Genomic DNA, 15,089 nt, shown 5'->3' on the forward strand with positions numbered 1-15,089 from the left:
CCCACCGAGCTCAGGGCCATCACTTTTTGTGGCCCCTCTGCTTCAATTTTCTGGTGTTAAGGATACCTTGTGACTCACAGGGAGCATCTTTGGGTAGATCTCAATCATCGTAGGCTTCCTGGCTGTGTTTTTGGAGTGAGCTGCCAGCAGTGCAGCTCCACTGTCCTTCCAGAAGCCAAAGACCCGCAGGTGCCTGTTCAACGCCGTGAGCCTTGCCAGGCCAGCTGCAGGTTTCTTTGACCTATCGGGACAGTGGGGTTCGAAACATCTGCACAGGGTCTTACCCCCCCTGTCAGGGCCTGAAGGAGCTGATTTACCGAGGCCGGTGAGAGCAGCGTCTCTCCCCAAGCCCTTGGGGCTGAGCAGGGTCTCTTGCCTGTCTGTGCTGGCTCCAGCCCTGGCCGGTGGGGTGATGGCTGCGCTGAGATCCATGCGGTGTCTGCAGGGCCTGGGGTGTCTGCAGGATATTCCTGGAGGCAGAACAAAAGCGTGTCACTCAAAACAGAGAAGATGGTACGTCCAGATGGCTGGGCAGCTGCTGTCTGTGTATGTAGTGGGGAAATCCTTTCTCTGTAGTTCCCTAAAGCCTGCAGCTGACAAGGAAAGACTTGCTTGGCTTTCCTGTAGACATGTGGGCTTCAGTGATGGGTTTTTATTCATTTTTCAAGAGTGTTATTTTTTTCCACCCCCCCAAAACCTTCCTAATTTTCCAGTCTCCCGGCATTAGCTCCACGCAACTGCGGCAAGTTTTGTCTGATACCCACCGGTAGCTGTGTTTCTCCTTAACTTCTTTCCACCTACCAGCTTTTCTACTCCTAAGAAAAAGAAGCGGGATGACGGGATGCGGGAGCACGTGACGGGCTGCGCACGAAGTGAAGGCTATTACAAAATTGATAAGAAGGACAAACTTAAATACCTCAACAACAGCCGAGCTTTTGCAGAGGAGCCTCCAGCTGACACCCAGGTGAGGACTTGTCCTCTGCTGCCTGCTGGGGTGTGAACGGGGTTTGGTTTCATTTGGGTGTCACGCACAGCAGATGCTTCCTGCCTTTTGGCAAGGAGGGAGGTGAAGTTGTTGCTACACCTGTGTCATTGTCCAGGAGGTGCTGGGGAGGTGTTAGTGATTGATGTGGGATGTTTTAGGAGGCCACGCGTTCTGCGGTGACGTGTTGTTGCATAAAGGGTTGCTGACAGGGAGGCTGCAGGGTGTTGGGTCAGCTTTGATCGGCCTTTTGTCCTCTCAGGGTATGAGCATCCCTGCCCAACCTCATGCTTCCACCCGGGCTGGCTCCGAGCGGCGGTCGGAGCAGCGCAGGCTCCTCTCCTCCTTCACCGGGAGCTGCGACAGTGACCTGCTCAAGTTCAACCAGCTCAAGGTGGGCACCCCGTGGATGCTGCTTTGCGCAGGGGCTGGTGGGGAGCAGGTGGGGCCGGGGCACGGGACCGACCTCCTGCCGGTTTAGTGTCGCCGTGGTGGCGACCATCTCAGCATTGGGCACACGTGCCAGAGGATTGAACGGTACCTGGCTCTCCTCTGTTTTGTGTAACTCAACTTGACACAACAATGCAATTTAATACAGTATGTAATGCAAATAATTGACCTAAACAAATAGAGTAGGCGCAGGGAAAATATGAGAACACATGAGACTTGGTCCAGCGTGCTCACTTGTGAGCAGCAGAACCATGAGCTGCCTGATAAATGGCTATAAATGAGTATATGATGATAACAGAGCTTGAGCCCTACTCAGAACCATCAGGATTATGCGAAACAGAGATTGATGGCCTCAGAGGGTCTTTTCTCCCCAGTGTGTGGTCAGTGGTAAAAACCCAAGTACCACAACTCTGTGGGACCTCCTGTGACCTCTGTCCTGCTTTCCTGTCACCGCAGCACAGAAGGAATCTAAATGGGGTTGACATACCCAGCAGTGCTTGTTCCTTGGAGCAGGCTGCGGGTGCTGGGCCCAGGGACGGCCTTTCCCTTTCTGTGCTCTGGCTAATTCAGGGTTGGGGGTTTTGGGGTGTTTTCTTCGTGCAGTTCCGGAAGAAAAAACTAAAATTCTGCAAGAGCCACATTCACGACTGGGGTCTTTTTGCTATGGAGCCCATTGCAGCTGATGAGATGGTGATCGAGTACGTGGGTCAGAACATCAGGCAGGTAAGCTGGACTGTGGGTGAAATCTGAGCAGAAACAGCTCTGAAAGAAGTTCTGGAGTAGGATGGGGGGGTTGGAGTCCTTGCTGTGAGGTGTTAGTACCTGAGCAGAGGTTGGTGTATGGGTTGGAGGTACAAGGGCGGGATTTTCAACAACCCATAGAAACTAAGCACTCAAATCCTTAGGAGATAAGCTCTCAAGAAGCCCACCCTGAACTTCTGTGTTTGCAGTTAGGTCTGCGTTCTCTTGGGGTGTTTGGGATCGTATACGTGTTGAGCGGCACGAGCACAGCTCAGGTGAGCATCGTGCAGATCTGGGCTCACAGGTCAGTTCTGCAGCGTCTCCTGACACGGCGTGCGGGGTTTTCTGTAGGTCATTGCTGACATGCGTGAAAAGCGATACGAGGATGAAGGCATCGGGAGCAGCTACATGTTCAGAGTCGATCACGACACCATCATCGATGCCACAAAATGCGGAAACTTTGCCAGGTTTATTAATCACAGCTGCAATGTAAGTATTGTGTTTTTGCATGTGATTGTACTCTCACATAGCGATAAACCCGTTGAGTCCTTGGTAGCTTTGATTGGGGCCGTGTTCAGAAGTAGCAGGGGGTCACAGGGTTATGATTAAATGTTAATGAGCTACAGCAGATCAAAGCAGAGTCTGAACTAGTGCAAAGAGATTTGAGAGACCTGAGAAATGAAACATACAGCGAGACAGAGCGCACTCAGAATCCTCCTGACTGTGTTGGAGGACCCTAACAGACGCTATTCAAACATATCTAACAAATATTTCCTTCAAAAAAAGCTGATTTTAGCATTGTTATTCTGTGGGAACAGTCTCCTTCCAGCATCCACATGGGAAAAATACTCTGCTCCAGCAGGTAGAGAACCCGCTTTCCCCTCTGCTCTGTGCTGCAGTGACCAAATTATTGAACGTTAACTGAGCTGCTCTTAGCCCAGGACAAATGTGGTGGAACAGGCTCTTTTGCACCACAGAATGTGGATGTTCGGAGGAGCACAGAGGGTTGCTCTGGAATTGCGGCCCAGGCTGTCCAGGGAAGGACTGTCCCACTCTGTTTTAGCTCGGAATAATGGTGTGGAGTTTGGGAAGCCATGGCCATCAGGAGCCTAAATCATTACCTGTTCTGTCACCCTTGCAGCCAAATTGTTATGCTAAAGTGATCACGGTGGAGTCTCAAAAGAAGATCGTCATCTACTCCAAACAGCACATCAATGTGAATGAGGAAATTACCTATGACTACAAGTTTCCGATCGAGGATGTAAAAATCCCATGTCTGTGTGGCTCCGAGAACTGCAGGGGAACCCTGAACTGAACGCGAGGTTTCTCGTCACACTTGCACCTTCGGCCATGTCAAAACTGTGGTAACCAGGTGTGGTTGCACTTTGCCAAAAAAAAAAGAAAAAAAAGAAAAAAAAAAAGGAAGAAAAAAAATTAAAAAGAAAAAAAAAAATTAACAAAGAGAGGAAAAAAGAGAAGGAAAAAACCAAGCAAGTTTCGCACTTCTGCCAGGATCGCGAATGGAAGCAAAAAGCGCACATGCTTACGAGGACTGTTCATGTTTCAGGTGCTCTTTCCTTTTCAGATCCAACACGCACACAAAAGGTGACTACCGTTTTGTGGCATGGTCTATCCAAACACTAGCTTCTCTGTTCAGTCCCGACATTAATGCTCCGTAATGGGATAATGGTACCTTTTTTTTAATTGTTGTTATAAACCTTCATCTTTTCATAATTGCTGCTACCTTTTTCTCATCAGTTTTGTTGGTTGAAAAAGACATTCAACGTTTAAATGTGAAGCAGAGACTGAAAACGCCATATAGGGTTTGTTGGGAGCTTGATTGGCTGAAATTGCACAGATTTCTCAGAGTAAGCTGTAAATAAATGTAAGGTTGATGTTACAGAGCAAGCCAGAGGCTTGAGGGTGTGTGAATGGGGGTGTGCGTGTGTGTGTGTGTGTGTGTGTATGTATGATGTGTCCCCAACGAGACTTTAGGTGAGCTGTCCTGCCTTTTCGTTAGGGACGAGCCAGAACAAGTCCCCTAAGCCAGCCGCCCCGGGGAACAGCCAGGTCAGAACAGACCTCAGCTCAGCGCCTTGGGCTCGTCTCTTCATTTTCACACACCGTGCTGGTATATCGGGGGATCAAAACCTCTGCGCCCGCACATGAACGGTATTTGGATGCCGCAATCCGCTGTAGCGAGAAGTCGTGTCGGTTGCGTAGCCGCAGCGGCGTGGCGCGGCGTGTGGACTTTGGGGATGCCCGTTTCTCGGAGATCGATTCGCTTTGCACGCAAAAAAAAAGGCTGAGGCTGAAATTAAGCGGACAATTCAGCCCGCGTTTGTGCTGTGGAAATCTCACCCTCCTTGCGAGCGTACACTACGGCCCGTGTTTCGAACAGGATTTTCTTCCTGTAGATGGGAAACAGGCTGATGTGTGTCTCGTATTAATTTTTCTCGCTTTTGTCTGCGTTTCCCCGCCCGTGCAGCGTTTTACGTGGAGTGTTTGCTCTGTCCTTGGGCACGGGCGATGGCTCCTGCGATAGAGCGAGCTGCGCCGGCCCCTCGCCTCCCTCCGTTACTCAGTAACTTGCCCCAGGGCTGCCCCATCCCTCCAGCAAAAGTGGTTCAAGTGTCCTCCCCCATGCCCGGCGAGCAAATGAAAGCTGCTTTGAATTTGGAAGGCTTATTTTGAAATTGTTTTTTGACCTGTTTTGTCCTTGTAGATGTGCTGAGGTGAAGGTTGCAGTTCTTTGAGAGGTTCCGTTTAAAAATGGGGCGAAACACCAAAGAAAATAGTCTTTGGATGTGACCTGGAAATGTTACACAACTGTTCAGGTATCGACAGGATCCGTTTTTCAACTCGCATTGAATTTCTCCTCCTTTAAAAGTAGAGATCAGTTGTACTAAACCCTTTTTTAATTGGCTCGTAAGGGGAAGTTGCAATGTAATTATGAAATGGGAAGATAATCTGCGTAACTAAATATCTTCTCCCCGCAGAACAAATTGCACAACAGTTTTCTTGTAGCCTTTTAAAATCAGCGATAATTCCTATATGACCGCAGCTCCATGACCGGAGGTGACAGCCTTGCAAATGAGTTTTCTGGCAGTTTTTTGGCTGTTAGGGATTGCCAGGCCTGCCCTGCGGGTGCTCTGGGTTGGACCTCTGCATCTGAATTCCTTCTTCAGACAAAAGGCCTGAAGGAGCAGGAGCACTCGGGCTGCTGTGAGCTGCCTTGGTTCCTCCTGTATGTCTGTCTGAGGGGGAGGAGTTGTCCGTGGGGTTGGACAGTCCATAGTCTCATCTCTGGTTTTGTTTCATGTTGTTTCCCCTTCTCTTTGTGAATCTCTCCAGCAACTGGGTATTGCTGACCCAGAACCTAAAACTACGAGAAGCACAACGAGTTTCTGTCGTTGAACGCTGGTTGTAGCCGCAGTGATGGCAGGAGCATTTGGGAGTTAGACCAACTGCTTGATTTATTTTGCTTTTTTAAAAATAAGGCTCATCTGGTGTTGACGCTCCAGTTGGCTTCTCTGCAGCTTGGCCTTTTGCTTTCAGAGCTTTGGAAATGCACAGACGTTTCCTGTGTCTCAGAACTGAAGCCCCGTGTGCAGCGGTTCTGCCCATGTCCTTGGCCTCCTTCCTTCCTAGTCCATCAAACGGGCGCATTAACGGTGGTTTTGTGGGGGCAAAGACACCCCAACCGGCCCAGCCACTGGGTACCTGCTGCCAGTTTGTGTTTCCCAGCGGATCCGTGTGCTCTGAATGGGATTAGCCCCCGCAGTTTGCCTTAATGTTGGTTGAGGGGAGGCAGGTCGTGGTCTTCTGAAACAAGACCTGCAGGCTGGGTTCCTTTTCAGGAGCACCGAGGGGATTTGGGTGCCAAAGACCATGAGCACCTAAATGCCTTGGGTACTTCTGAAACTGTTCATGATCCCAGACAAACAATGTGAGTTTTTGGAAGAGCTGAGCTCCCAGTAACCCCCCAGGAGGACACGGAGGGGTTGAACCTTCGGCACTTGTGAAAAATCACATTGGTCTGATCTCAAAGCAAACCCCAAGGCTTCTCTTTTCCTCCCCATAAACCTCGGCTTGCAGAGTCCACCCTGTGCAGCTTCTGTCTCAGACCACGGGGCTGCCCTGTGCCCCAAAACACCGTTTGATGGTGAGGATTATAAACCAGGTTTAGTGATTTCTATGAGGGGGTCACCCCGTCCCGGCCCCCCATGGAAACCCTGGCCAGGACCGAACAAACTCACCAGCACGGGCTGCTTTGCGGAGAGATTTACAGTTGCGGTTGTTCGCCGAAAATCCCATCCCCAATTTATTTTTGCTTAAAAAAAAAAAAAAAAAAAGAGACATGACTGTTCTCCCCAAATGGCATCTCGCTAGGGGGTGACCCGAGGGGACAGCGCGGAAGGTTTGGAAATAGGCGTTGAGGTTTCCAGCACGACGCTGGCTGGGGCGCGGGTCCCGCTGTCCGTGCGGTTCCGGCCCCGTGCGCAGTGCCAAGTGCTCCCCATGGGTGACCTGTGACTCCCGGGGGTCCGGAAGGGCAAGGGGCTCATCTTGCAGATATTTATATTGTATAGAGCAGCTTATTTCTACAAGAAATAATAAAAAATTAAAAAAAAAAAAACCTGCAAACGAGAAAAACAACAAACATTTTTAAACTCCAAGGAAGTATACAGCAATTTCAGTTCTGATTTTTTGTGACCTTTTTCAGGGATCATTTCAGTGCATTTCTGTATAAAAGAAAAATTTAAGGAGAAAAGGATTTTGAAGTATACAAAAATAAATGCATCTTCTGTACATAGGCGAACTCAAGAATCTTCTCTTCAAACACTGTTTCTTGTAGAAACATGTTGAAATTTTTTTGCTGATTTCTTTGTACTTCGAGAGCATGTAAATAATTTATTAAAAGTGACTATTGTAATTTGGAGTTCTTTTTAAACAGATTCCAGCTCTAAATCATGTTGAGGTGGGGTAGAAGAAGGACTAAGTATCGCAAAGGAGCTGGTGGCATTTACAGCTTGTGTCAAGCTTTGTATAATGTAAATTCTGTATAAAGATGTTTTTTTTGTCAAATAAATAGATGGAATTAGAAGCATTAAGAAACCGAAGACAAAAAATTGCCAAGTCAAGGCTTCTTCTTTCCCCCCCCAGTCTGAAACCTAATGTGCAAAATCTATTTATTTCAAGCGAGGAAATGTGTACAGTCTAATAGACAACCTAAAATGTATTTAAGCGAGTTTGCAACTGGATTTTTTTCAATTTAATATTTGTTTTGTTTCTATGAGTTTCCTCCTTAATTGTCACTGTAGTATTTGTCCAGGTGAAAAGAAACACGTCGCAATGGCCACTCTAAAGCAACCAAATGGGCAGTTTGAAAAGCAGGATGGAAGAACTCCCGGCTCCCAATCCTTGCAGGTTTCTGGTTCTCTAAACAGGTTGTTTTAAATCACGGTGTGGAAATAAAGGGTCTCCTTTAAAAGGGGGCGAGTTAAATGGTTTGCAATAAATGAAAATAAAATCCTATTTTTTTTTAAGTTCCTTAAAAAAGCAACTCTGCTTCGAAGATTTAGGGTTTCTGCTTTCTCTTTCGTTAAGCAAATTTATAAATTTAGGGATGTTTTGTGCATATAGAATCTGTCACCAGTATGTATCTTGTTTTGAAGAAAGTGTTTTTGTTGTGGATGTGTCATGCTGTATATATTTGTTCATATTTTTGTGAATTGAATACTATGTACCATTGTATTATAGTAACTTTTATAAAGCAAACCATAAATATACTGACTTTTCTTACAGAAAAATTATGTTGTGCTTAATGTATAACCACAGCAGTTTTTCGCTCTCTGACCCTTGCTGCGAACCGTGCGAGCTCAAGGAACCCTATTGAGACAAAAAGTGCTCCAAAGAACGGATTTTCAGCGAAGTTTACTGAAAGTATTAATTCTGGTGAGTGGGAAGTGACTTTAAGCAACGTTATAGTGCACGAAATACGTGAGTGATTTAAGTTTACCAATTTAAAGAACATTTTAATATTACAAATGCTGACAACCCACAGGAGCCGAGGCACAGCCGGGGTGTCCCAGCTTCGCCTGGGACTTTTCTGAGTTCACATCTTTGGTTTTTTAGCTTTATGGAGACAAAAGCCCTTACCCGACAAAGCGAAGTGTTAGTGTTGCTGGTTCGGGTGATGCTCGAAGGCTCTTGGGGCCAGAGGCCTCGTGGTTTCGTTCTTTTCAATCACGTTTATTCAAATCTGAGATAAATTCTGTTCCCTGTGATTTGCAGGAGGGGGAGCTGGGGGAGCTGCTGAGGTTTGATGGGGATGAAAGCCCAGCCTGGAGCTGGATGTGCCCCCCACCTCCCTCGCTGGGGGCAAAGCAGCTGCTCTGAGCTTTAGGAAAAGAGACACGCAGAGAGAGATGAGTGGAGTGGTGGAGGAGGAGGAAATGGAAAAGACAGGAGAGAGCCTGGGCTGTAGATGACATCCCAGCTCAGTTCTTGGCGTCTATAGCTGCCTGTGATGGCTGACGGATGGGGATGCGGGATGGGATGGGGACGCAGGATGGAGATAGGACAGGACGGGGATATGGGACAGGATGGAGATGCCGGACAGGTTGGGGATGCGGGGTGGGATGGAGATGCAGGACAGGATGGAGATAGGACAGGATGGGGATGCGGGGTGGGATGGAGATAGGACAGGATGGCGATGCGGGATGCCATGGAGGTACTGGACAGGATGGGGATGCAGGATGTGTTGGGGATGCGGGGCAGCCAAAGCTCACAGGGCTCACCCTGGAGGGTGGTGGGCTGGGGCAGGGGCTTGGGCTGGTGGAAGGACTCGTGTCCAAAGAGCCCATCTTGAGCTGAGGGCTTGGTGGGGACTTTGGCTACTCGGGGTTTGAGCAGCTTCGATGTTGGGAAACGTGGGGAGCAGCAGTGGGTGCGCTGGGGCTTTGGAGGGCAGACGTGCAACCGTGGGGAGACCCGTGGGCAGCACAGACCATGAGATGTTCTCCAGTGGTCGCTCACTGAGGTCTGTGGGCTCCTCAGGGAGAGTTTGACCCGCAGCCACAGCAACTATGGGGTTGAAGGGCTCCAGCCTCGACGCATTAACTTGCCAGGCACTCAAGCTGTGACAGAACACGGTTTTACTGTGTTGGTGGGGAAAGTCCCCTGGCAAAGGACAGTGCCAACACCAGAGCAATGCCCAGAGGGGACTTTGCATGTGCAGCTGCGATCTGAGCCAAGGAATTACTGCCAACGTCAGCAATCACTTCTTGAAACACGGGAGAAACCCCTGCCCTTCGTTAATGCAGGAATTTACAGGTATTAGAGCAAGACTGCGTTGTCTTAGGAAGGCTGAAATACAGAAATGTGATTAAGTCTCATTCCTGAGTGTTGTAGCTACTCTAAAATCATGTGTTTAATCCCAGCAAATTCAAATTCAAGATTGAGTCTAAAAGCAATTAAAATCTTACAAAGAGAGGCAAACGCCTCCATGCTTTCCTCTCCCAGCTTCCCATGTAGCTAAAATTAACAGAAAATTTTGGACAGACTGAATTTAAGCTCTCCCAGTTGTTTCTTCTGTCTTCCTCCGTAGCTGCATGTCTTTGGCACATGCCTTAAGTCTGCCCTTTGTTAAGAATTCAGTGGTTTGGATCAGATTAAACTGCTTTTCAAGAGCGTGTTTGCTATTTCCCACGCTCCCTCTCCCTAGAAGTCACCGGAGGGCAGCGTCGGGGCTGGGTCGGGATGGGTGTTGAGTCCTTTTACATCTCCAACTTGGCAGCAGCTTCCCGGGGTTTATGACACTTAGGTCTGGGCTATTTACCAAAACATGAGCTATTTCCCGGTTCGTTTGTGAACCAGCTCATTAGGGCGGCGTTTTTGCCATCCTCTAGATGTGCTTGGTCTCCCCGTTGGGCTCCAGGATGGTCAGGTTTCCTCTTGCATCTTGATCCATTTCTATTGCTTCAAACAAAGACTTGAAGTTCCCAGCGCCGAAGCCCTGCGGAGATGACAACGTTACAGACACGGGGACGGGCAGCGGGTTCCTCAGCTCCGAAACGGCTGGGAAAGAGCAGCAGACGGTACTTGGTGGCCCCAAGGTCTCAAAGCCAAGATCATGGTGCGATCCTCAAACCAACCTGGTGGTTATGCCGCTGGATGACCTCCAGAAAGAGCGTGGGTCTGTCTTGAACTGGTTTGGTGAAGATCTGGAGCAAGTAGCCTTTCTCATCAAAATCCACCAGGATTTTCAGCTCCTGGAGAAAAGAAAGAAGGCGACAGCTCAAAGACCCACAGAAGAGCAAAGGGATCCCCCTGTATCGCCCTCATCCCTGCAGAACGTTGTGGGGAGCCGATCCAGCCCTGGGCAAACCTTTTCCCTCTCAGGCCGGTCTGACTCACCGCCAGCTTGTCGATGTTCTCCTTCACGTTGATTTTGGCCGTTTTCAGCCGCTGCCGCAGCATCTGGTAGTAGCTGGAGGGCACGTCCATGAACTGCACGCCCCGCTGCTTCAGGTTGGTGATCTGCAAGGCAGGGGAGACCGCGGCGTGGGTCGGGCTCGGGGCTCAGCTCTGGTTTGTGCCAAGAGGATGGCTCGGGACCGATGGTGTTGGGACGCAGGGCGGTGCTTTCCCATGACGTTGGCCAACCTCATGCATGGGCACCTGTCCCACCTTCTGACGTTGGGCACCAGGAGCAGGAGGGCCGAGATGCCCTCTCCAGGCAATGCAGAGAGTTGGCCACTGCACAAGGACCTTCATCCCACCCTGACCCCCAAACACCTCTGGAGGAGCCCAAAGCCAAGTGCTCAGCCCAGAGCAGCATCTGCCCCAGGCGAAGGTGGGTGATGTGCTATGGTGGCTCAGCCCCACCAGCCACCCCTCAAGGACAGCACGTGCCTTCGGGGTCCCTGCAGACCCCGGCTGCTGTGAGCTGGAGGGACGGGCATCTACCAGCAGCTCACAGGTGCGGGCAAGTCCCTTTCCAGCCGCTCACTGAGCAGTTAATCCTGGTTGTGAGACACTCACAGCACAAAGCCCGCTCAGCCTGCCCGTGGCCTCGTACCCCGACGGTTGTCATTGTCCACCACCCCCTGTGCCGAGGACGGTGCCCAGCAGGACGGGCTGGGGCAGGGCGCTGCCGGGGGTGCACTCACCGCCGAGATGATGTCGGAGGTGTTCAGCGCGATGTGCTGGACTCCAGCTCCTCCATAGTAGTCGATATATTCCTGCATGGAAAAAATGTCACCACGTTAGTGACAGCACAGCTACAGCGTGCAAAGGGCTGGGTGTGAAAGCAAAACCAGCTCAGGGACACCATGAAATGAAAAAAAGACACTCTTGGTGAGATTGGGGATAAACTATCTCTGGCTGGTGCCTCCCCAGGGCTTGACAGCCCTTGGCAAACCCGAGCAGGGCCAAGCAGCCACCACAGCACAGCTTTTCGTTCACCAAAGCGGGGGCAGCCTGATGGATCAACTGCTGGCGTGCGCTCACCTGAATCTGGGATTTCTTCTTGCCAAATGCCGGCTCATTAATGGGCATCTTAATGGTCTCTTCGTAGTTGGTGACCACGATGGAGCGCAGGGCGCTGAACTCGGTGTGCAGCTGCTTGTCGTCCACTGACCAGAAGCGGTGGAAGAGCAGGTTCTTCTGGTACCTGCCCAGACCACAAAGGGCACCATCAAGTCCCTCGCTCCATCCCCGCACTAACAAAGCTCTGCTCTGGCTTAATTAGCCTCAGCCATCACCATCGCAAGCGGTGAGACCAGCAGAGCGGTGCTGCTGCTCCATCCCACCTCCCGCCCGCCCTCCCCGCTCTTACCACTCTGCCACCGGCACCATCTGGAGGTCGGGCTGGTTCCCCACGACGTGGTCAATGAAGCTGAGCTTGGCGCTGGGTCTGTGGGGAAAGCCGGGGTGGTTCTCAGCCGGGCCCGAGGGCACCCTCAGCGTGAGGGGCTCCGCTGGGGTGGTGGGGACCCGTCCGGCTCTTGGGGGGACATCCCGCCGGCACACGGCGGCAGAGCCGAGCGGGACCCTCTGCAGAGCACTCACAGCTTCGGCAGCAGCGGGTCCTTGAAGAGCGGGGGGTGGTACCCAGGTAGGAAGAGGCCCTTGTAGTTGAGCTTTTCTATCAAGGTGTGGGTGGTGTCACCGTACTGCAAGAGGGAGGAAAGCGGTTGCGTGGTGGCCCTGGTTTTTCAGGGATCTCCTGGGTCCAGGCTGCTCCCATTGACCCCGCTCCAGCACGAGGGCTCAGAGGCAGCTGCCCTGCCACTTACCGTCTGGATCACTGCGAACTTCACCTTCCCGAACTTGTCCTCCTCCACCCAGGGCTCCTTCACCACCACGGCTCCGCGCTCCTTGGCTTTCTGGGCAGAAAGACAGAGACCCCATCCTGCCGCAGCGCCCGCGGGCCCGTCCCCGCCTCCCCTCGCCGTTTCGGGGGCAGCGCAGGAGGGAGCAGAGGGGCTGCCCACCTGCACAATGAAGTCGCAGTCCTCCACTTCGAAGGCGACGTCCTTCACCCCATCACCATGCTTCACCAGGTGCTCCCCCATCTCTGCACGGAGCAAGAGCAGCCCCAGGCGTGAGCAGCAGCACTTTGCTCCACCATCTCCCTCTCCATCCCACCCCCTGGTACCTACCCTCATTCCCCGGGTTGAGAGCGGATGAGAGAACAAACACGATCTGGCGAGGAAGAGGAGGAGAGGTGAGGGATGGAGACGTGGCGGTGCCCCCAGGCTGGGGCAGACGCACCACGGGACTGGGGTTTAATGGTGCAAATGGGCTTTGGCAGCACCCACACACCTGACACCAGCTCGTCTGCCCCCCACCCTCCACCACCCCTGGAGGGTGCATCAGCCCCTCACCTTGTCCTGCTTGACAACGTGTGAGACGACCTCCCTGCTGCCGGTCTCCAGCCCCCGGTACGCCAGCTCCTCGAAGCCCAGCTTGTTGCAGTAGTAGGATGCAGCCTGTGGGGCATGTGAGAGCCGCACCTGGTGAAGCTGCGGTGCCGGTGACCCCCGGTTCCCGTGGGGCTCCCCCCGGCCAGGGCGGCACCGACAGCCCCCGGGGAACGGCCAGCACGTGTGCAAGTCAAGTGTGTGCACGTGTGTGTGTGTGCAGGAGCAGCCGACCTGCTCTGCTTCCCTCCAGCAGCCCGGGAGGAGCTGAGCTAGCAGAGGTGAGAAAGGGCCCATAATGGGGGAAAAAGGCCAGACTCAGTGGAAGGTGTTGTCTCCAGAGCCCTCCCGCACCCGTGATGGCCGGGGGAGGCAGGGAGCCCCGCCGAGGGGGGAGCATTTCTGCCTGTCTGCTGTTCATCTGGGAGTTTGGGCAGAAAGCAGCTCAGGTTTGAAGCGCAGGGATGTTTAACTCCCCGGAGCAGCCACCGCTGCGCCTCGTCACCGCGGGCTGGTGACGCTCCCGCTGTGCCACACGTGCCCGTCCGCGTTTCCCGGGCAGCCCCTCGCCTTGTGCAAGAGCCCCCAAGGCCGCGGGGGAGGCTGTGCCAGCGGACACAGGTGCTGACCCAGGGACGCGCTTTGGGACGCCGGCACAGCCCCCCCGGCAGCCAATGACCGGAGCGGCCGCCCCGTCCCGCCACCCACCGCTCTGCCCGCCTGCCGCCGCCTCTCACCTGCTTGGCATTGCCCACCCAGAAGGTGATGGAGTGGAAGTGGATGAAGCGGCCTCGCAGGGGCTAAAGGGAAGGGAAAACAGAGCTGAGAGCTGCCGCAGCCTTTCCCGCGGCGTCACTCGTCGCTGGAGCAGGGAGGAGCGACAGCCGCGACCCTGCAAATCTGCTGCGAACGCATCCGAATTAACCGGGTGGAACCCCGGCTGCTGCCCTGAAGCGGCAATTTTTCAAAGCACTTTGAGGTCGGGTCCTGCAGGATCCTGCTCTGCGGGGTGGAAGGTGCAAAGTCCCGACTCACCAGGGGCCATGTCGGTGCTGGTGCTCCCGGTGCTCCCTGCAAGCAGGTTCGGCAGAGGCACAGCACCCGCCAGCACTGCTGCCCTAAAGATCAATTCTCAACCCCAGACACTCTTACACAACTGCCAGCGCTGGCACGAATTCCCCTTCGACCCGTTCCTGTGGCCTCGGCTCCCAGCTGCCATGCACACTGACCGGCAGCTTTGAGAGCATTTATTGGGGAAAAAGGTGGCCAATAGGTGCAGCATTTGGAAATAAATATTGCAAGGAATTAGGATTCTGCTTAGGCACCAAGTCTGGCTGGAAAAACCCATCGTCTCCCATTTGTCACTCTCCTTGCAAACCAGAACGAAAAAGGAAAAAATGTCATCATTAATGGCGATTTACAACAAGGAACCATGTCCTGTGTGGCCCAACCAGGGAGAAATTTTATTTCTGATTTCACCAGGTGATAAAGAAGTAAGGAATGAATATTATTTGCACTAACGTGGCTGATGTTTCATACCAGACAACAGGGCAGTACCACAGACCCAAAACACCTCTTACCTTTTCTCCCTTGTCTGTATAAGTCGTCTGAAAGAGAGAATCAGAAAAGAGAGATGTTAGCGGAGCAGGAAGGTACCTCGGCCCCCGGAGAGCTGGGATCCAAAGGTCAGTGTGCGAGGAAGCTCTTCTGCACGACTTCCAGCAGAGTCACCAAAAATTCTGAGTTCAAGCAGAGATTAAACGCAGTAAAGCTCCCGAGACATCCCGCACCATAGAGCCCCGGCCGTTTGATTCAATTCCCATCCGCTGCCTCTCACCATTTTTGTGACCTGGCGATGTGAGAGTGATGAAGCGAGCGGGAGTCCAAGAGGGCATTTAATATAGCGGTGGGGTGGGGAAAGCTCCTCCTCGGCTCCACCTTCTCCTGCCCCCAACTCAAAGTGACGTGTTTGGTTTGGGCTGGGA

General features: G+C 52.3%; 2 protein-coding genes across 3 annotated transcripts in view; one reads left to right on the forward strand and one right to left on the reverse strand.

Annotated features, from left to right (window-relative positions):
* SETD1B (SET domain containing 1B, histone lysine methyltransferase) overlaps positions 1-3,907 on the forward strand; it is a 42,354-nt gene extending 38,447 nt beyond the window's left edge. For both annotated transcript variants that reach the window (XM_082066677.1, XM_082066678.1), the window contains 5 exons: positions 798-964; positions 1,245-1,376; positions 2,036-2,155; positions 2,525-2,662; positions 3,315-3,907. In XM_082066677.1, coding sequence (XP_081922803.1) covers positions 798-964; positions 1,245-1,376; positions 2,036-2,155; positions 2,525-2,662; positions 3,315-3,488 — 731 coding nt within the window. In that variant the 3' untranslated portion in view covers positions 3,489-3,907. The remainder of the gene's footprint in view (positions 1-797; positions 965-1,244; positions 1,377-2,035; positions 2,156-2,524; positions 2,663-3,314) is intronic.
* Positions 3,908-9,429: 5,522 nt separating this feature from the next.
* On the reverse strand, positions 9,430-14,180 carry HPD (4-hydroxyphenylpyruvate dioxygenase). The gene is made up of 13 exons (XM_082066446.1): positions 14,140-14,180; positions 13,842-13,904; positions 13,069-13,173; positions 12,844-12,886; positions 12,676-12,758; positions 12,478-12,567; positions 12,251-12,354; positions 12,018-12,095; positions 11,690-11,852; positions 11,350-11,421; positions 10,595-10,717; positions 10,333-10,449; positions 9,430-10,193 (listed from the first exon to the last, which is right to left on the reverse strand). Exons 5-13 carry the CDS (start codon positions 12,754-12,756, stop codon positions 10,083-10,085), a joined length of 939 nt encoding a protein of 312 aa, XP_081922572.1. The 5' UTR covers positions 12,757-12,758; positions 12,844-12,886; positions 13,069-13,173; positions 13,842-13,904; positions 14,140-14,180; the 3' UTR covers positions 9,430-10,082.
* Positions 14,181-15,089: the final 909 nt, after the last annotated feature.

Source organism: Streptopelia decaocto, assembly GCF_964273445.1.
Source record: "Streptopelia decaocto genome assembly, chromosome: 15".
Lineage (NCBI taxonomy): Eukaryota > Metazoa > Chordata > Aves > Columbiformes > Columbidae > Streptopelia > Streptopelia decaocto.